This window comes from Aspergillus vadensis (assembly GCF_003184925.1).
Source record: "Aspergillus vadensis CBS 113365 unplaced genomic scaffold BO88scaffold_20, whole genome shotgun sequence".
Taxonomy (NCBI): domain Eukaryota; kingdom Fungi; phylum Ascomycota; class Eurotiomycetes; order Eurotiales; family Aspergillaceae; genus Aspergillus; species Aspergillus vadensis.
The window spans coordinates 228,301-248,895 of record NW_020292058.1 but is presented as its reverse complement, the minus strand read 5'-3'; the positions used below and the strand labels follow the sequence as shown (position 1 = coordinate 248,895).

General features: G+C 48.7%; 7 protein-coding genes and 1 non-coding gene across 8 annotated transcripts; 4 read left to right on the top strand and 4 right to left on the bottom strand.

Moving 5' to 3' along the window:
• Positions 1–848: 848 nt before the first annotated feature.
• On the top strand, positions 849–2,562 carry BO88DRAFT_427645 (tannase and feruloyl esterase family protein; the record flags this gene model as incomplete). The annotated part of the gene is made up of 2 exons (XM_025709027.1): positions 849–2,198; positions 2,224–2,562. 2 exons carry the CDS (start codon positions 849–851, stop codon positions 2,560–2,562), a joined length of 1,689 nt encoding a protein of 562 aa, XP_025560351.1.
• Positions 2,563–3,448: 886 nt separating this feature from the next.
• Positions 3,449–5,209, bottom strand: BO88DRAFT_392822 (uncharacterized protein). Its single transcript, XM_025705078.1, has 2 exons — positions 3,737–5,209; positions 3,449–3,669 (listed from the first exon to the last, which is right to left on the bottom strand). Exons 1-2 carry the CDS (start codon positions 5,175–5,177, stop codon positions 3,608–3,610), a joined length of 1,503 nt encoding a protein of 500 aa, XP_025560350.1. The 5' UTR covers positions 5,178–5,209; the 3' UTR covers positions 3,449–3,607.
• A 598-nt stretch (positions 5,210–5,807) lies between these two features.
• Positions 5,808–7,292, bottom strand: BO88DRAFT_455959 (uncharacterized protein; the record flags this gene model as incomplete). The annotated part of the gene is made up of 4 exons (XM_025710897.1): positions 5,808–5,950; positions 6,005–6,193; positions 6,267–6,893; positions 6,953–7,292. The coding sequence occupies 4 exons, from the start codon at positions 7,290–7,292 to the stop codon at positions 5,808–5,810; spliced, it is 1,299 nt and encodes a 432-aa protein (XP_025560349.1).
• A 922-nt stretch (positions 7,293–8,214) lies between these two features.
• BO88DRAFT_345867 (glycoside hydrolase) lies at positions 8,215–11,214 on the top strand (the record flags this gene model as incomplete). Its single annotated transcript, XM_025703317.1, has 2 exons — positions 8,215–9,038; positions 9,126–11,214. 2 exons carry the CDS (start codon positions 8,215–8,217, stop codon positions 11,212–11,214), a joined length of 2,913 nt encoding a protein of 970 aa, XP_025560348.1.
• Positions 11,215–14,000: 2,786 nt separating this feature from the next.
• Positions 14,001–16,531, top strand: BO88DRAFT_427642 (uncharacterized protein; the record flags this gene model as incomplete). The annotated part of the gene is given in 3 exon segments (XM_025709026.1): positions 14,001–14,894; positions 14,947–15,453; positions 15,473–16,531. 3 exon segments carry the CDS (start codon positions 14,001–14,003, stop codon positions 16,529–16,531), a joined length of 2,460 nt encoding a protein of 819 aa, XP_025560347.1.
• A 259-nt stretch (positions 16,532–16,790) lies between these two features.
• Positions 16,791–17,786, bottom strand: BO88DRAFT_345907 (SRR1 family protein; the record flags this gene model as incomplete). Its single annotated transcript, XM_025703321.1, has 2 exons — positions 16,791–17,424; positions 17,491–17,786. The coding sequence occupies 2 exons, from the start codon at positions 17,784–17,786 to the stop codon at positions 16,791–16,793; spliced, it is 930 nt and encodes a 309-aa protein (XP_025560346.1).
• A 721-nt stretch (positions 17,787–18,507) lies between these two features.
• BO88DRAFT_t214 lies at positions 18,508–18,597 on the top strand. The gene has a single exon. It is a non-coding gene; the product is annotated as a tRNA-Asp (tRNA).
• Positions 18,598–19,002: 405 nt separating this feature from the next.
• On the bottom strand, positions 19,003–20,091 carry BO88DRAFT_437083 (hemolysin-III family protein; the record flags this gene model as incomplete). The annotated part of the gene is made up of 4 exons (XM_025709602.1): positions 19,003–19,169; positions 19,220–19,450; positions 19,504–19,802; positions 19,851–20,091. The coding sequence occupies 4 exons, from the start codon at positions 20,089–20,091 to the stop codon at positions 19,155–19,157; spliced, it is 786 nt and encodes a 261-aa protein (XP_025560345.1). The 3' UTR covers positions 19,003–19,154.
• Positions 20,092–20,595: the final 504 nt, after the last annotated feature.

The window sequence follows — 20,595 nt, the reverse complement described above, 5'->3', positions numbered from 1 at the left end:
GATTGATGTGAAAATAGACATCTAGCCACACGAATCGGAGGTCACTTTCTCAGCTAGGAGATCAGGTATTTGATTATGACCACAGACATATGAAGACCTCTCATAAGCGGATTATACTTGCAATTCCCCTCCCCTCGACGATTGAATACCTTTAGCCATTATCTGCTGAAAACCTAGTCTCAAGTGTGGCACACTCTGAATTTTGAACAACCTGGCAGAATTGTTTTGAAACAACTAGAGTACTCTAGGTCGGAGAGAGGCATCCAACCCCGTGCCATAATATTCCCCCTCCGCCGATATATTAATTTGCAGTGATTATAGATAGCCTCTGTCGGGCATCGGTGCTCAAATTCATGGAGCGCATCCGTAATTGCAGGCCCGCATTTCTCCGCTACCTACGTAAGCCCTGTTGATAGTCAAATCCAAGCTTCAATTCTCATTCAGACCCTGATGCAGACTGATAGGTACAATTGGTGACGTACTACGCCCTTCCCCGTGATATAGAGTGCGGTCCGGTGCCCTACTAGGCAACATGAGCTATTTGGTTTCGTCTACCCCACCCCTCTGATTCTTCGAGTACCTTGTCATCTCTTGGCTAACACATGGTGACGCGTTCATCGGTGTGATGCCGTTTAATTGATTTAGTAGCGCCTGAAGCACAAGGAACAGTTATCTGTTTTCTGTCCGACTGCCGATGGATATGTAACAGTTCCCAATGAGGCCTCCCGCGATACAAGTATAATTGGACATAACATCCTGCTTTCAGAGAGCTAATACCATCTCACATATACTTCCTACAGTTGGTTCTTCTAGTATATCTGAATACCGCCGTCGATCTGGTCACCACAATGCGGAGAGCTGCTTTGCTTCTGGGTGCGGTAACCACAGCATTTGCCGCCACTTTGGATGATGTTTGCACGGCCACCTACGCCAAAGCTGCCCTTCCAAAGAACGGTATACTTTCAGGCGTCACATTTAACACCTCGTCGATCTCTGTGTCAGTCACCAAGAACGCGTCTGTGACTGGTACAGACTTCCCTTCCGGAGTCATTGATTATTGCTCCGTGGCCTTCAGCTACTCTCACCAGGGCGCGGGAGATACAGTACAGCTCGAATTCTGGCTTCCTGCGCCTGACAAGTTCGCCAACCGGTGGCTTTCTACAGGCGGCGGTGCCTTTGCAATCAATTCAGGCACCAACTCCCTTCCCGGGGGTATCATCTACAATGCCGCAGCCGGTATTACAGATGGTGGCTTTGGCGATTTCGATAACGAGCTTGATGATGTGTTCCCCCTCGGAAACGGGACAGCCAATTGGCCTGCTGTCTACATGTTTGGCTATCAGGCGCATCATGAGATGTCCGTGATCGGCAAGGCCTTCACCCGGTCATTCTTCAACATGACTGCGGTAGACAAGTTATATTCCTATTACCAGGGTTGTTCGGAAGGAGGCCGTGAGGGCTGGAGTCAGCTCCAGCGCTTTGCTGATGAATGGGATGGTGCTGTTACCGGAGCCCCTGCTATTCGTTTCTCACAACAACAAATCAACCACATGTTTCCACCGGTTGTTGAAAAGACTATGGGGTACTATCCTCCTCCCTGCGAGCTGGAGCAGATTATGTATGAGACTATTGATGCCTGTGACGCCCTCGACGGTCGGACTGATGGCGTGGTATCTCGCACTGATCTGTGCAAGTTGAATTTCAACCTCTCAAGTTTAATCGGCATATCTTATTCTTGCAACGCGACCAGTGCCCTCACCGGATATGAGCCGGCCCAAAATGGTACGATTACAGCAGAAGGTGTTGCTCTCGCAGAGGCCATTTTCAAGGGGCTTCATGATTCGAATGGTCTTCGTGCATATCTATCCTTCCAGTACGGGACATCCCTCGATGATGCCACCACCGTTTACGACGAAACAACCAACAATTGGACTGCCTCAACCAGTGTCAACGGCGGCACGGAGTGGATTTCCCGTTTCATCGAACTCCAGGAAACATCCAATCTCGACTGGTCTAACTTCACCTATGACACACTGCGCGATTACATGTACGCCGGATGGCAAATGTATGAAGACACGCTGCAGACCACATGGCCAGACCTGTCAGCTACCCGTGACGCAGGTGTCAAAATAATCCATTACCATGGAGAATCGGACCCCAGTATCCCACCCGCTTCCTCGGTTCACTACCATGAATCCGTCAGGTCTATTCTATAACCCTGAGCTTTCTTTCAACGAGAGCACGGCTAGACTAAATGAATGGTACCGGCTGTTCTTGGTTCCCGGGGGTGCGCACTGTGCCGTCAATGCTTACCAAGATGGCCCTTGGCCACAGACCACGCTTGGATCTCTAATCGAATGGGTGGAGCAGGGCGTCGTACCTGAGAGGCTTAATGCGACGTACACGTCGGGTAGTGATGCTGGTAGTGAAGCACAGCTCTGCGCGTGGCCCTTGCGGCCGTTATGGTCTGACAACGCCACCAAGTTCGATTGTGTTTACGATCAGGTGTCTATTGATACCTGGCATTACCGGTTCGACTCGTACAAGGAGCCTCTGTATTGAGTGATGTGATTGATGGTGGAGATGGGAATTGTCTTCTGACTTTTGTTTTCGTGATTGTTATTATAGGATTTCTGGTGCTGTTGCACAAGTTCTCAATTGGCATAGCACTCTAAAATGAAGCTTGGAGAAAAAGCTCCCTTCCTAGGAACAAATAGACCTGCAGACTTTGCACCTAATTTCCATTAGCCGGCCAGCCATAATAGGGCTACTAATCGCCCGCTAAGGCCGCTACCGCTGGGCTATGATCCTTGGTTCCTTTCTTGCCTGTTTGGGCTCTGGCCTTCTTTGCATCAAAAACACCCATACAAGCGTAGCAGGATGGGTCTGTCTGATGCTTCTTCCTGGCCTCGGATTCGGGCCCTTTATTACCTGCCCTGATATTTGTGTTCAGGCATCTGATGAGCCGCGCCACTTAGCCGTAGCGGTGGCTATGTGCAGCTTTTTCCGAACTCTGGGACAGGCCATCGGTATCGCAATCCGGGGAGTCATCTTCCAGAACTGCATGTACTCCAAGCTTATTAAGAATCCAGCTCATGTGTATCATGCAGATGAATATACTAGGGATGTTGCTTCGTTGGTGGAGACCCTGCGGAAGACACCGGAATCTGCGGCTAAAGAGGATTTGAAGACGGCGTATTCGGATAGTCTACGCATTGTGTGGGCGGTGTGTTGTGCTTTGGCAGGATGCAGTGCACTCTTGAGCTTCCTCATTAGAGACTATACTTTGATAGCAGATGGGCCTGTTCAGGAGGGGGTGAAAGAAGAAGCAGAATAGCTGGCGGGCGATGTGAACATTGACCATGTCTTTACTTATACTGTAGGAATATGATATGAGGGGATTCTATTTTCGGCTGACACGGCATAATATCTATACTATCCTACTAGTGTTGATTCCGAGGATTGTCCAAGCGAATGTATTCCGCTATAAGAACGATGGTTTAGAATCAGCCCATGCGGTTGTGGGTAGAAAATTTCCCCCATTGTATCTTGAGAGATGCTTCCCAGTCATCTCGCCCACGCAAGCTGTAGAGGTTATCCATACAAGTCAACGTGCCCACTGAAATCTCCCCTCTGGGGCCGGAGATGTAATTTTGCCGTTGGGAAGCTCTATCGTGTAAGTTGTGGAAGTTAGTGATGGACATGAGTCGCGAGGTTACACTTGTTATCAACTTACCGCGATGTTTTGGTAGAGGGCGGCGTAAGGGACGCCCGCACAGTTCCATACGATCGATCCACTCGACAAAGCTCATTTTCGTGTTGATCTCGTAGAAGTGGGTTTTGGAGTGCTGGCCTCTGAGACAGTGACCCATAGTCATGAGCTCCCTTTCTGATGGATCTATCATTTCAAACCTATTCTGGCGATATGCAAGTGCCCGCATCTTGAAGTAGCGGATAGATGGAATGGTGTCACGCAAGGTATTCATGAAGCGACGCCAAACAGTGGATATGGCCGCACGGAACCTTCGTGAAGGTCCCATAGCTACTGGAATGGGGTCATTCAAGCTGACTGCAACCAGGGTCAGGACCTGCAGGGTTGGAGCGGCTGTGCTTAGGAATAGCTGGAAGCTAGGCTGAGTGAGTTCGATCCAATGGAGATGAAGTTCTGTAAGGCGGGTGAAATTAACTTGTTGGGCCAAGTTGTCGAAATGATCCGGGCTTAAATCATGGAACTGATCCCATAAGGTGAGTCGGAGAACGTGGAGATTTGGAGCAGCCCGGATAACGAGAGAAGAAAGAAATTCAGTAGTATCATTCGGATTTGAGCGTCTGAGGCAAATATCCAGGTTCTGTAGCTTACGAAGAACACATCCAAGGCTTTGATAGAGAGGCTCAGATAGAGTGAAGCAGTCAGGGGGAACCGATAATTCATCTTCAACCAAGCAAGTATATAGCCTTTGGACTTCCAAAGGGGGAGAAACGGCGCACATGGCTTCGAGGAGACTGGTGAGCCCCTTGGTCCAAACTGGATGCCTTATGTCGTTCCACATATTCCACACTAGACCCCACGTGCTCAAAGGCCGATCGGCAAAGCGGCACGCACTGGGCATCAGGAGCCGTGCACAAGGGTCAAAGGGCAGCCGTTTTCGCAAAGCGCGCATGCCCAGGCAGATAAATCGACTCTTCTCTTTGCCTGGCCATGAGGGAGGGTAGGGTCGCAACCCTATAGTAGAAACATTTCTCAATCGATTCAGGCATCGAGTAAGACTCTCTACTAAACACTCCGACTCTGCAAATGCTAGGTGATCAGTCTGAGCAGCCTGGTAAATCATATACTGCCTTTGAACTTCCTCGGTTGACCAGTTCTCACTCCCGGGCGCACAGAAGCGTAGGATTATTTCAAAAGCACTAAGGTCTACCTCGTAGTCCCCAAATACTTGAGGTATGAGACTCAGTTCTTCCACCACATCTCTAAATGATTCTTGCAGGGTGAAGGCTTCAAGCGCCGTAAGAGCCTCCTGAGTTAAAATGACACTGACACGCCGGAAGTAACGACTCGCAAAGTGGGAAGAAGAGAGTTGATAGAAAATCTTGCATGTGAGTCGGAGGGCGCACCAGTCCGAGTAATCGAAATGACTTCCGATGGCATCAATAAGTTCCGGTGGAAGTTTGTTCATAGTAGCTTGTTGTTGATGGTGATGGGGGTTTTCCAAAGGGACTCGGAAGGTGAAATGAAACAAGATTGGTTGGACAATCTAGTGCGTAAATAAAAAATACTCCTAGTACTTCGTAGAGTGTTTTCGGGAAGTTGCGGCCGAAAGAAATTCCCGTGGGTCTGCCTGGAAAGCTTTATCTCCGAACGCTCTACGGGTACGGGCGGATGGACCCATCCACTATTGAGTCCTTGAGGCTTACTAGAACCCTTGGGGTACTGGTGAGTGGGGCGAGCCTGACTTTGGATACTGCATCCGTTCGTAGGTTCAAAAGCCCGGTTTTAGATTTATCCATGACAGCGATTCTTGGCCAAAAACTGATTTCTGAGTGTGACACCGCAGGAATCATCGACTATCTTGAAAATGACTCACTGTAGCGTGCATGCATCATGCCACACTACACGCAAGATACAGATCCTGCGCCAAGGTTACAGGGGTACTATGACCGGAACACGTGTAGGAGACGGTGAAAACCCCACTCCGTTGACCGCATAGACAAGGCACTATTACACAGGTTCCATCAAATATCGATGCGAACAGGTGATCCGGACCGGTTGCGGAGGTACAAGGTCGCAGAGAAGAAGTTATATCTGGCTACGAGAGGGCGAGATACATGCTTCGATCAAGCAAGTCGGGAATCGGAAGAATGTCTCTGATCACTATAGCTAAGAAGCCGCCATTTGTCCGTATGCACTCTCCGAAGCTGGCTACCGGGGCCCACCGGTCGCTGACGACGGCTATATAGCATCTATCAGTGGTCCCCTAATCTTCCTCATCATCATCATCATCACCATCATCGTCATCTTCCCCCTCTTCGGGCACCCAATCCCAGGCATGAGGTTCGCCGTCGTAAAATGCCACATTTTCTTCAAGCCAGTACCACCAGCTCATTGCCAAAAAAACATAATTTTCGACGTTTTGTTCAGCATATATATTTTTGTACCAACCGGCCGCAAGTGCAAGACATTGTTCCGTATAATCTGGCAATTGAGAATTACAGTGTCGGGTCAGCGCAAGGACTTGGTCAATAAGCAGCCACTGGGAGGAGCTTACAAGAGTGATCGGTAAGCCGACCGGTTATTGGTTGATCGATCTTCTTGTCCAACCCCATCCAGAAAGTCACCAGGTGCCAAAGTTCGTGGAATAAGGTGCTGCTCCGGGGCATCGCATCATACAGATACTCCCCGTCTTCTGCCTCGACTTCTGGCAGGCTGGCGAGAATGTCATACTCCCACGGGATTTGACTATCAAACGAGTCGGGACATAGCAGCACAATGTCCTCCATGGCTTTGTATTCGATGATTTCAGTCTCTCCGTTGACGGTAGCCTGGTAGTATCCCTCCGGGTAGCCAGGAATGCTCACCCCCTGAAGGGGGTTGCCGTTTGCACTCGCCCCGCACAAGTCGCCGTTCGATGTTGGCTTTGGGAAGACATAGACCCCCATGTCGGAAATCCAGTATGGGCGGTGAGAATCATATCCCGCCTGTTGCCTTACTTGCTCATACATCTCTTCGATAGTCAGAGCGACTCCGTTCAATTCCACGGGATTTCCTGAAGCGTCAAAGGCTTGATCTGTCCAGTCAAACCAGTCTCCAAAGTTGTCACAGAATAGCCTAGGCGGAGACTTGTACGACGAATACTCTCCACTGGCCACGAATTTGTTTAGCACATCGGAATTTTCTGTTTGATTTCGTACGTATTAAATTTTATCTCTTGAAAGCGGCAAAGAGGCTACTTACGCATGAAAGCCATCATGGAGCTTTGACTAGACTCATCTTTAATTGCTGGGGTGTCGCCGGAATTATCGAATTTGATTCCCAGCCATGCCGTGAAAAGCTTTTGGGCGACCACACGATCTCTGGTCGCGTCCTTATCCTCGGCGGTGTCGAACGCAGTTGCAAGGCCGGAAGCTAAGGTATTGGTATCCATCCAAAAGTCCTCGAGCTTTGACAATCGACTGGCGCAGCTACCAGTACCAGTACCAGTAAAGATATTGAAGGCATTGTCTACCGTAACGGCAGCTCCTGGCATGGCCAGCAGGCCGATAGTGAACCCCAAGGCAACAAGAGATCGCAACATTGCGGTGCTCAAATCATTGAAAGTATAGTCACTCACAATGTTCTCTTTCTACAGGAAAATCAGAACTAGATTTATATTCCCGACGCCATTATAGTATGACGATTTCGGTGAAACGCTTCTCTCGTCCACAGCCCCTTTCTGAGCACACCGCGTAAATAATTAGCCCATCCGCCAGAGTTAGCAATAACAACTTCACATCGGACTAGACAGTGGATTCAGTAGCGATGCAAGTTGAGCTCCCCTCATGGTCTGAGTTGTTATTGGGAAATGACTCTCAGTGGGCGTGGTCAACTAACAAAAACTAGCCAGTATCGCGTGCCAGAGACAAGTAGATCCCTCATACAACATTCTGCTTCGGTTAGGCCGCAGCTATCCGGTGGTTGGGGCTTGAGAAATAGCAATGGCAAGTCGGAAATTGCCCGGTCCCACCAAATCTTACTGGTAGGGGTAAATTGTGGTCTGGTTGTATCTGAGCTTCCCCGGATCTGTGTTAGGGTTGAGACGGATCTCACTAGTTTCGGGCCGGATCCTGTGGACGGTCACGACTGCCTGCATTGACCAGTGGGGTCCCGGCAATAATTTCATTTCGGGTGTAATTACATCCAAACGAAGGGGAGAGAATGATACTATACAAAATATTGCAGCCTATTATAAATCATTGTGTGACAGTGATGGCTGAGAATGAGTGGTATACCTCGAATGATTTAAGATGGCTATATTTCTCAACACTTGTGAAGCACCAAAGATCAGTTTCTCTGCCGGAGTCTCCTTAGCATCACCGTTCATTCCTTCTTTTACTCTGTGTCTCTCCTTAGATATCTTCTTTGCAGCCTCGCATTTTTAGTCATTCCTTATGTTTTTTTTTTGTATACTACTGGCATTCTTAACGACTGTTGAGTTATAAGCAGCGGCAGTTCCTGATATGCGCCTGATTTCGCAGCTCGCGGGTGGACTGTTGGCGAGCAGCCTTCTGGTTCACCCAGCGCTGGCAAGCACGGAGCGTGAAATCCAGGCACGAGCTCGAGTGCAGAAGCCGAAGCCATGCCCTGCTCCATGCTCCAGCACAGACCCAGCCGATTGGTTTGTTTACCCTGATTTGGAAAGACTCGCGCAGTGCAATGAAAGCATGCTTCTCGATTTCAACATCTACAACACTGTGACTGATCCTCAACATCATTCAACCATCTACACTTGCACAACCCCCGGAGACCTTGCTTCCTGGGGTCCATCCAGCACCAATTCATCCGACAGCGGCTCCAGCTCTCCTGTTACGTATGAGGTTGGCATTTGGAAAGCCAGCTCCCCGCCGGAGAGCTCGCAGCTTCTCGCTCTGCTGCGAGATATGCATAGCTACCTGATTGCCAACCCTCACAAGGGAGAATTATTCGGCTACTCTAATCGAGTAAGCGTCGGGGTTTACCTTGGTGGCAGTTTGCAGCTGACTCCCAACGTGGAATTTGCACTCAATGAAATGATCTCCCTGTCACAAAATTCCACTTACGACCGGGCAATCTTGCAATACTGCGGTTCAAACGCCAATAATACTTTGGGTGTGGCAGTTTCAACGAACGGAGACATCACTACTGTGCAACAATACATCCAATCCTGGAGCAAGGCCGACTGTATATTGGACTATGACAGCCACAGTTCTGGAACAACAACCCTGTGGACTAGTCAAACTCGGCTTCGCAACAGTACGGGTGCATTCACTACCATCACGTCAAATACAACTACCTCATCCCACTCGTTGACTCGCCGTCGTTCTCAGCACGGCCACTTCCACGGCCACACTCATTCACACACCCACGTTCATCTGGCTCATCGTGACAGCAGCTGTTCTTATATCCAGGTCGTGTCAGGTGATTCATGTGCTACACTCGTCTCAGAATGTGGTATCACTGCTGCTGAGTTCTACCAATATAATACTGCCTCAGATCTATGCTCGACACTGGAAGTTGGACAATATGTGTGCTGCTCCTCCGGGGGTTTGCCAGATTTCTCCCCATCCGCTTATAGCAACGGCACCTGTTATACCTACACAGTCCAGTCCGGTGACACTTGTTCGGCGCTGGCGCAGACTTATAGCCTCACGGTCGCGGAGATCGACTCCTACAACAACGATACATGGGGCTGGTACGGATGTGATGACTTGCAGGCGGGGACCAACATTTGTCTTTCCACAGGCAATGCTCCCTACCCGGCAGCTATAACCAACGCTGTTTGTGGGCCCCAGGTGCCGGGAACCAACTTCACTGATGCACCCACTTCCTGGTACTGGGCTCAGTTAAACCCGTGCCCTCTAAATGCATGTTGTGATGTCTGGGGCCAGTGTGGTACTACCCCATTGTACTGCAATGACACGCGAGCTTCCACAGGTGCCCCAGGTACCGCAGCCGCTGGCTCAAATGGTTGCATCTATAACTGTGGAACGAACATTACCAACTATGCCGAGGAGCCGTCAGGATATGATGTGATTGGTTATCTGGAAGCCAGCAGTGTCAACCGTACGTGTCTCAGATGGGAGGCCTCTGACGTGAATACAACAAAGTATACGCATGTCAATTTCGGCTTTGGAAACATTGCATCCGACTTCTCTATCAATGTAGATGGGATGGAATCCGATTTTAATCTTTTTCTGAAACTGGTTGGGACTAAACGAATCTTGTCCTTTGGTGGATGGGACTTTTCTACGAGCAGCAGCACGTATATGATATTCCGTGAGGGAACCGCTGCGGCAAATCGTGAGACGTTCGCGACGAATGTGGCCAATTTCATTACTGAGAAAGGACTTGATGGAGTCGACTTCGATTGGGAGTACCCTGGGGAGCCTGATATCTCCGGGATTCCGGCAGGTGGTTCAGACGAAGGCGAGAACTATCTGGAATTTCTGAAAGTCCTGCGTGCACTCATGGCCAATGATACAATCATTTCGGTAACTGCTCCGTCATCGTACTGGTATCTGAAAGCCTTTCCAATCGCTGAGATGGCCGAAGTCGTTGACTATATCAATTACATGACTTACGATCTTCATGGTATCTGGGATCTAGGCAACGAGTATTCGCAATGGGGTTGCAGCGACGGAGACTGTTTGTTCTCGCATGTGAACATGACGGAAACAATGTGGGCATTGGCGATGATCACCAAAGCTGGGGTAGCGACGAAAGACATTCGCGTCGGTGTCTCCAGCTACGGCCGTTCCTTTCATATGACCACCGCGGGTTGCTATGAGTCGTGGTGCACATATGATACTGCGGGCGCCGCAGGACCCTGCACTGACACAGCCGGATACATCGCTGAGGCCGAGATGGAGGAGATTCTAGCCTCGGATACGACGACCCAGTCTTACTCCACGTACGACACTGATATTCTGGTTTATAACGAGACCCAATGGGTGGGATACATGAATTCCACTACGCGCGCGAGCCGGATGGCATACTACGAGCAGTTCAACTTCGGTGGCACGGCCGAGTGGGCCATTGACCTGGAGACCAATCCTCTAGGAGACTCAGATGATGATGATGATGATGGCACCAGTCCTTTAACCACCACCACGAGCACTACGACTGTCACCATCGACCCAACTGTCTGGATAGAGCCCTCTCCAGTCGTAACCTGCGTGCCGCCTTGCCTCATGATCATGCCGCCTAAGCCGCTGGAAACTACAACCACCATTACCTTCAGCGAGTGGGACACGCACATCACATGGGCCTCCACGGCCACCAAGACCACAACTCTGGCCAACGGAAATGTCGTGACCTACAAATCCATGCAGAATTCGGCCATTCCCACGCGACTTTCTATCGCTCCCGTTACCACCAATTATGTCAATGTCTGGAACCAGGCCATCACGCCAGGCCAAACCAGGGTCTATCAGACCAGCTCTATCCTTCCCACTCCTTTTCCTGTGGTGTATACCCCGTGAGTAGCCAACGTTCCTTTCAGGAAAACATCTTTTCCCATTACACCATATATATAATGAAAGCTGACTTCGTACCTAATAGAACGGTGGGCGGCGTGACAAACGTCTATGGGGGTACGACAAGTACTATTGCAGGTGTCAGTTGGTCCTTTGGAAATGCCACCTACACCAGTCCCGCATGGACTGGAGTATTTGGGGGCACAACAAGCGTGACAGGGGGCACAACACTGTCTCCTTCAACGACTATTGTTACGCCACACCCTTACCCCACCGACACCAGCACTACTGATCCGGTCCTGAACACTCGTACTACTCGAATGAGCACAGGATCCCCTGCTGGACCGACTCCTACCTCTTCTGGAGAGCACACCGGTCATCACTGTAAGCATTCCCATCGATGTACCCTACATTTTGAGCACCAACCCTAATCGGACGAATAAAGGTGTCATATTCTGCGCCTGTGCAGTTTGCCCTCCTGACCTCGATCTGGATGGGAGCTTTGGGGGAGAAGATGATAGCGGTGGTGGCGGGAGCAGTGGCAGCAGCGGGAGCAGCAATGACAGTGGAGACGACAGCGACGACGAGTCCAGCAGCACGAGCAGCACCAGCACCAGCACTGAAACGGCAGACGTAACCATGGGCGGAGCAGGCACTACCATCTACTACGAGTTCGTTCCCACCGCCGCGTCCACCAATTCTGCATTGCAGTCATCGATCGATCAATACCTGGGATCCGTCTTCCGATCCCTCTACGGTAGTGAGGTGGCGGCCATCACCGCCACGGAAACCGGCACCGCTGCCGAAGCAAGTATCACTTCCAGCAGCCCTCTTTGTGTAGAGGCCCAGGATCCTGACAGTGGATCGGATGACACCGTCTGCTCCTGCAGCGGAGGTAGCGGAAGTTACCCAACCCTCACTGTCGGGACCAACCCATGCGGATACACAGCGTTGCCGACCAAGACGACCACCGATGCATATCCTTACACCTTCACACAGGCCGATGGCTGGATCGTCGGCTGCGCCTCCACGGGCATCATTGACGATGTGAGCTACTGCACTGGCTCTCGCACCACGGTGGGCGTCGATCGCACCATAGACCCATACCCTTACACCTTTACTCAAGCGGACGGCGATATCGTCGCTTGTGCTACCACGGGCATCATCGACCATGTGAGCTACTGTTCTGGCTCCCGCACAACCGTCTCTACAGCCTCGGCAACCGCCACGGAAACCTCTCAGGCCTTTGCCATCTGGCGCACCAAGACAGTGGAGAAGTCCTGTGTCAACTCCAATTGTATTACGGTCACCGACGGCAATAAAGTTATCGCTTCATCAGCAGATACCACCGACGGGGACTTCTGCGAGGACCTTGCGTATGAAGCGACCAATTCCAATACAGGGAAGGCCCTGACTACGAAGTTGGTTGCTGATTTCACCTTTTCGGACTGGTCCGTTTGTGGTGTCTCTGGAGGCTACTCCTGCACTGAGACATCGAGCACCTCGGGGGTGTGGGAGTGTGCTGATGCCGATGGAGGGAATACTGCCCGTTGTGTCAAGTCGACGGATAGTTCATCGCCGTTGGTTACGTGCGAGGAGACTAGGACGGGTAATGGTGAGGATGTGTATTCGTACTTGTTGGCTAATTGTACTGCGGAGTGGAGTTGTGCGGTGGATTTTTAGGGTGATGAGTGATGATAATGTAACATTATACTCTCTAATCAAAAGAGGTGGGCTGAATTTACTCCATTCCAACAACTACGTAATTTATTGCCCTTCTGGTGATAAGCAGAGATTTTCACGTCCTCATGGTATAAAAGACACTTTTGCAAGGAAGTTTGAACCTCCTAGAAGCAGCCATAGAAGATCACCTTTTCAAGTAGTGATAGAATTTTGCTAGCTTACTAATAAAATGCATCAATCTGCTCTTTGAGCGATATGGGCGGGCTGGATGTGCAGTCCAGCGAGTTGTTCAACTTTCCATTAGTCCTTCCGACTGCTTTAAATGTTAAGAGCTGTTCAATGTCTCGAACAATTATGAAATCAGAAATTTTCCACAGCATTTAAAACCGGATGGCATATCATATAAAGCTACATTATCTCTATGGCTACTGAGTGGATTCTTTCTTATGGTGCTGTGCACATGAATGTGTTGTGAGGCCCTCACGCCTGTGAGGATATTATACCTGTATGTTGCATAAATATTATAATCTATGTTTCTCTCTCAAAGTTTGCTCGGAAGAAGACTACCTGAGAGATGTTTATGACTCTAATGACTTGGTGGGGTCAGGATTCCCTGAGTAGTTATTGGGTTGTGTGAGATAGTTTGACGTATTTGAATTGATGTTTCTCTACCTGACATCAAGGGGACGGCAAGTAATAGTGTGGGACTCCGTGAACGAATAACTCCGTGAGTAATAGATGGGTTTGATTCCTGGGAAATGGTGATAATCCGGGTCTTACCTTCGAGAGATCGGCAAAATCCCTTGAATGCCAGGTGAAGTAGCACGCGCCTTCACCTATAAATGAGGCCTAAAGTTTTCGACTGGATCACATAACTATCGTCTTCAGCTTCAAGCATCAAGCTTGGTCTTATTGCTTTTCAGTTTGACCAAGGTAACTAGAATCCCCAAGTTTCCGTGATTCAGGGTCACCAAACATAGAAAGCAGCGATTCACCCATATTTTCCAAGTCGCCCATTTGTCATTTCTCCTTCCGACCAAAACGTTCTTCTTCCAAACCATCACCCTCAGTCTTTCACTTGCCAGCCTCCTCCATCAAATCAACACACAATGAGCCGTTGGCACAATTCAAGCTGCAAACGGCCAGATGTCAGTGTGGCAGGTGGTATTCCGTGCTGCAATCATTGCTTCGCCATTGCTATCATCGAGCAGGAAACAAGACTCACAGATTCACCACTGCCACTGAACGACCTATCTCATATTTCTCTGTGGCCATCATGTCCCGATTCAAATAGCCTAAATATATCAGAGGAAAGCACAGAACATGGCGACAGCGAACCTCGGACAGACTATCAAGAGATTGCATTCCCGACACTGCCCTCCAAAGATCACATACGACTTGTAAGGTTGAATGCTGGCCCTTTCGATAGTATGCTTCATGTTGACCTGGAAGTGGTAAACATCCACAATTGTCCCGCTGAATCCTTTGAAGTCTTATCTTATGCCTCAGTCAACGAGAATGAAGACTCTGGCAGCTCCCACATTGTCTTCGTAGGCAAGTACTGGGACACTGTTCATGTATCATACAATTGCCAACAGGCGCTTCGCTTTGTTCGAAACCAGGAGTTTGATCGACTCTTATGGGTGGATTCATTATGCATCGATGACGCTAACCTCAAAGAGAAAAGTCAACAAACCTCCTTGAAACGAAAGATCTGCCAAAAGGCGTCCAAAGTACTTGCCTACTTGTGTGAAGAAACATCCGACAGTCGAGAAGCTTTGGACTTTCTCAACAGCATCGCTATAACAGATTCCGAAGTGAGCACTGGCCATGAGCATATAAACAAAGAGAATCGGAGAGCTTTGAGAATCCTTCTAGAAAGACCATTGTTCACCAGATTATGGTTCCTTGTTGAAGCGTTACTAGCTCGAAACCTTGAGTTACTATGCGGTGCAAATTCAGCTCCATGGCCTAAAGCGCCTTTCGCGTTGGCTCATGAAGACGTTCCTATACCCGACTGGCTATTCCGGAAGGAACACTGGTACGGGCTTACAGATCGAGATCTTTTTACCCATATTAGCACAAGTATCCTCATACGAATGTTCCGATCCGCGGGACAAGGTATTTGCTGTGCTTAGCTTGATATCCCAGAGTGAACTTATACCCGACTACACTGTTTCCGTTGAAAGAATATACACCGAACTAGCTGCGTACCTTATCAAGGTTTGCAACACCATGGATGTTCTTGAATCAGCTGGTCTAACAATAAAGACATTCGACCTCCCCTCCTGGGTCCCAGACTGGTCGCAAGCATTATCCACGACCGCTACATCCATTCCAACAAACAACCAAAGACTCAGCCGAAAATACAACAAAGTCTCAGGCTCAGGTCGTGTAATATTCCGATCCTACCTTGCCTTTGACTGTGAGAGCCACCTGAGCGCAGCTACGCCGATCCTGCGCACTTCCACTATCAAGATTTGCGGGTTAGGGGGTAGTATCAAGCGTGGTCCAACTCGTGTAAAAATCAGAATGGCGCTGGATGAAAGAGCAACTCTATCGGTTTCCTTCCCCAATCGAGGATAAGCAAGGGCAAGATAGCTTGTACCTTCTCGGTGGATACAACAACCCTGTCATTCTCAGAGAAGATTCTGTCACGGGCTCTTATCATTTCGTATCGACCTGTGCCCTTTCGCTCAGACAACCGCATACCAGTAGATGGCTGCTGCCTTGGGCCAGTGAACAGCCGAATGAGCGGTACATCGTCTCAGGACTGTCTCCTGAAGATAATAGTTTGATTCGCGAGTTCCATCTGCTCATGGAACAAACTACCCAACAATCTGTTCCCTTAGGCGGCGATGACGAAATTCCCATCCCCTTCGCCAGCATCAGAGACAGAGTCTTTAACTTTTCTCTATGGCTGCAAAGCCCGTTGCCGAGACTTGAAAAACAGTTGTGGGATAAATGGGAAGATTCAAACAGAGAGTTTGGCTGGATGTTCCGTGATCAACATGCAGCATGGCAGTTCCTTCGACAAGTCAATTCCTTGCAAGTTGCCGGAGGACAGGGAGAATTTGAGATGCTAGTGGACAAGTTCGATGACATCCAGACTACATTGTATTGCGGTGTGAAGCTGCCTTGGACATATTCATGGGATCTCAGTCGATTTGTCTGGTCGTTTTTACGACCCTTGACTCCAGAACAAGCGGCTCAAGGACCACAATGGACTCCAGTGCTGGGAAGGATGATGACGGCTCTTCCTAAAATTATAGAATGGGCAGAAACGACGGAACAGCTATTGAAGTTGTTTGAATATAGTCAAACTATATTCGGCGCCCGCTGGGCATCATTTCCTGGTAATGGACTACCTCAGAAGTGGATTGATAACTACGAAAATTTCTACAAGATTCTGAATATGGATATAAATAGATTCATTGCAGACCTAAGGACATCACTGGATTCATCTTGTCACTGGGACATTCGAGAGTTCGAACATAATGCCCGAGCTAGATGTCGTCTATGGGATCTCAACCTACCTCCCGAACTAGAATCAGGAAGTGCTAGTAACATAGCAGTGCATGCGGGCTTTAGATCCCTAGGACTAGAGCTATACGATGAGCAGAAGGTAGACATCCTTTGACAGATGCGTTGACTCTGCTCTGACATGTCTCTTCGGTGTGATATCCTGCGTCCTCGTTGACTCTACCCTAGTTCCGACGAATGTATACCGCAAGGTCCCGAAATTTTTCATTATAATCAGGGAAATCGAATTCGTCATAGTATTCCCGTATGCAAGTTAACACGCGTGGAGAGACAGGGTCGGTCCTATACAAAATAAGTTTGCATATCCTGTAAACTGGAAGAAGAATGAGAAGGAGAGAAAAAAAAAATTGAGCAACTTACATGTGATCTTCATTCTGATCCCTCACTTTGTTCCATATCAAAACAGCCGGCCGAGCTATATCAAAAACAATTTGCCGCACAGCGATATTCGGAGCAACCGAGACCACAGCTGTGGACTCATCAACTTCGAGAAACGCGTCGGGGTCTTCTACAATCTTAATTCCATGCTCCCCTGCAGCAACTATATCATTCTTCTTGCACACTGGGTCCTGTGCAAAACATGGAATCGCATCCTGTGACACCTTGTGCATTTTGCAGAATATGTCACGGAGAGTCAAAAGTAGAGCGTGCTGAAAAGCCGATCGATCTTGGAAATCGGGGTAGACTGTTGCGAAAGACCCAAGCGCAATCCCAACTATTTTGGATATAGGGGCAGTCTTTCGTGACATGAGCTTCACCCGAAGCTCATGACACTCCTTGGTATTTTCCCAGATCTGGCGACTTTCTTGTAGAAGCTTGCTTGCATCAGGTACTGAATTAACTGAACAGTTCAAGTACAGCTCCTTGGTGTGGATATCCCGTAGATACTTGTAATGGCCAATCTCGATATGGTTGTAGGGCAGATAATCCCCTAGGTTGTAATCATCGAGTAGTTCTTGCAGAGATGAATATGATATGCAGGGGTTTCGGCTTCGTGATCCAAAGTCAGTGGGTCAATGCACCTTAGCATGAGAACGTATCAATAAGCACACATACATAATGTACTCCATACCAGGCTCATCAGGTGCTGGATAAATCTGCCCTATGAGTACTAGAAACTCAACCAATACTCCATCCAATCCTGGCACACGTATACTCTGAATAACTCCATCGCGAGCGTCCTGTATCTGCTGTTTAAGGTTCTGTAGCAACTCCTTGGTGTAGAATGGCTTCCCAGAGTCATACATCTCCCGGATATGGACGAATATTTCCTGCGGGGGCGGTAGAGGCGAAGGGTCAGCTCGGGTTGCTAGCCCGATCAAAGTGGAAACTGGGCTTGCTGCTCTTTCCATTGCGTATCTTCAAGTAAAGGTGATTACTATGTGGGAAGATTAAATACAATGGAAGATGCAGGCGCGTAAACAGACACAAGATGGGCTAGGCTGCAGATTGTGAGGGTCAGTGCGCCAGTCAGCTGAGGGGAAAGCTAGTTGTTGTTGTTGTACTGCGGAAGGAAGTGCCACCAGCCGCTAGTGACGATCTTATATCTTTTTATTCTCCGAGAAAGCCTTTTGAAAGGTAGGTGGATTATGTATAGTACATAGTAGAGAAAACTTAGGTACTTCCACTTTTGTCCTTGTGGATGGCACGGGAATGTCCCGTTCGGAACAAGCCTGGCGGCAATCGCCGTGTCGACGGTGCAGACTTACGAATCATGGTTTGGTATATAGAGATCCGTATGCATATTACAGCTAGATAAAACGGGAAGTTGAGCAATATCATGCAGGGTAATCAGGAACTGGGATATGCTGAACAACATTGGGAGCAGATCAGAAAGCCTTGCATGTTATGTGGTGAGCTCGTCTCGGGCCACTTGTGAGTCTACGAGACTTTCCCTATTTCCATACTAGTATATAATGTATGGGATCATTTGGTATCATTTGGTGTTTAGCTATTTTCGCGAAGTAAATCGTAATATATTGACTACTCTCACCCTCCAAGCCCTCTATGGTAGGGCTACAGTTATTTCTTTTTATTTCATATAGCAAATAAATGTCACGTATTGATGAGAAGTCCTCGATGGTCTAACGGTCATGATTTCCGCTTGTCAATCCCTTTCAGGAACAAGCGCGGGAGACCTGGGTTCGACTCCCAGTCGGGGAGATTTCTTTTTTCTTTTTGCGTATCTTTGCCAGTTTTCTTTATCCATCTCATGTTGAGGTTGTAATTAATTTTGATGCACCTTTTGTTGTAATAACGATTTTCTTTGGGGTTTTCTTCAAATTTGTTCATTTATGATGAGACCTAACCAAGTATGTATACTCTATAAGTCTCCGATGATTTGCATTATGGTAGAGCGGGCGTTCTTTGTAGTACAAAAGGTGTGTTTTATAGAAAATTATAGCTGTTTTCGTTGAAATGATTCTTTATATGCTGACGGGAGGTATTGTTGTAGCGTATAATAGTAAGTGCCGAACTCCGTCTCTATACCACCATCTCTAGTAAACACAGATGAAATGAGCGCGGATATAAGATATGTATCGTTATAATTGAGTGGTCATAATGCTGAGAAATCGTCACGTCATGGCAGCCTACATTCGCCATGGTTGTAGTTATAATCAAACGCGGAGAGAATACCAACTAGCTGAACAACCGTGGCAAGGACGACCAGAACATTGGTGAGAGCAACCGAAAATATCAAATCTCCCAGGCTTGATTGATTATGGCATGCGCATCTATATTCACTTGTCAGTATGGGACTTAGTTCTTAGGTCGGAGTACTAACAGTATAAAGAAGTGCACCTAGAATGAGGAGCCCTCCTTCGCCTAGGTAATATGGCATGCCGGACTGTACCATCATTTGGGAAAAGCCATAGATGCTGATACCGTGGATCAGAGGCGCGAAGCCAGATAGTCCAGTACCCACAAAGTTGCAGACACGGAAGGTGCGCCAACGGGGTCCTTGAAACTTGGGGTTCACGAGGATCATTATTGTGATGCAGCTCAGTGAGATTATCTTTCGATATCTATTAGTTTTTTATGTACCACACCGTGCGGTAGGGAACACACCAAGCCCCAGTATATCCGTCGCAATAGAGGCTCGCAATAGAAGACCATGTAGATACCCGAGACGAAATCTCCCAGGGTCAGAACAATAATGCCAACAAAGTCGAGTCGTAACCACAATTCCGAGACTTGGAGGGAGTGAATCATTAATGTGTGATAGGTAGTCGACAGACCCAAACATATAACAGCAGTCAGGAGAAAGAAGGCAAAGATGGCGTGGTCGGATAACGTGGCTTCTGGGTATCTGACTTGAAGATACTGGTAAAACATGCCTTCTGATGCGAGGAAGAAGACGGCTGGAACTGGATGCGAATAGATGTTCACGGTTTCATTGTGCAGATACAACTAACTCGCGAAGCACGCATGGGTGGAATTGGAGACGGGTCGATAGCCATGCCGAATAAATTCATTGTCTTGAAACCACTCGGGGATGTCGTCGTAAGAGACAAGAATGGGGGTACCGTCATCGAAGAGGACTTTCTCTGGTGTTGCTGGTTCTTCCGCAATGGCTCCCGGGGGGAGAGGAGAAGGTTTCCGCTGGCGCGGGAGTGTTTCAGTTATTGATGGACTGTCCGCGAATGTCGCTGGCATATCACAAATTGTATCCTTTTTTAATCTTGAAGCAGAATGTACAAAGAAATGAGAATGGTTGAGCGGACTGGGTGAATACTGTGCTGGGTGGATAGTTTTCTTGGAGAGAAATCGAGCTGGGAAGACCCCGGCCGACTGAGGAGAAATCGAGCCTGTCACACCAGGCGCTGGGGGGAAGAGTTGGGTGAGGGGGTGCCTCCCAGGAGGGGCGCATGCAAGATGAGGCCGACGAGCCTATCACGGGCGGATGTGCACAGAAACCGACAGGGGCCCCCGGACGTAGTAGTGGTGCATGGCGTGTCTGGGGTTGCTGTTTCATATAGTAGATGTAGTATGGTACTCCGGCACGTACTGATGTCTAGCCTCACCCTCTCTCCTTCTTAGCCGAGCAGAGCTCGTCCATTCAATCGACGTATATACCGTTAGCGATAAGATTCAACCCTTCCCCCCCCCTCGCCCCGGTCCGAACGGCAACTGATTGAGATATCTTTAGTCGACAGACCT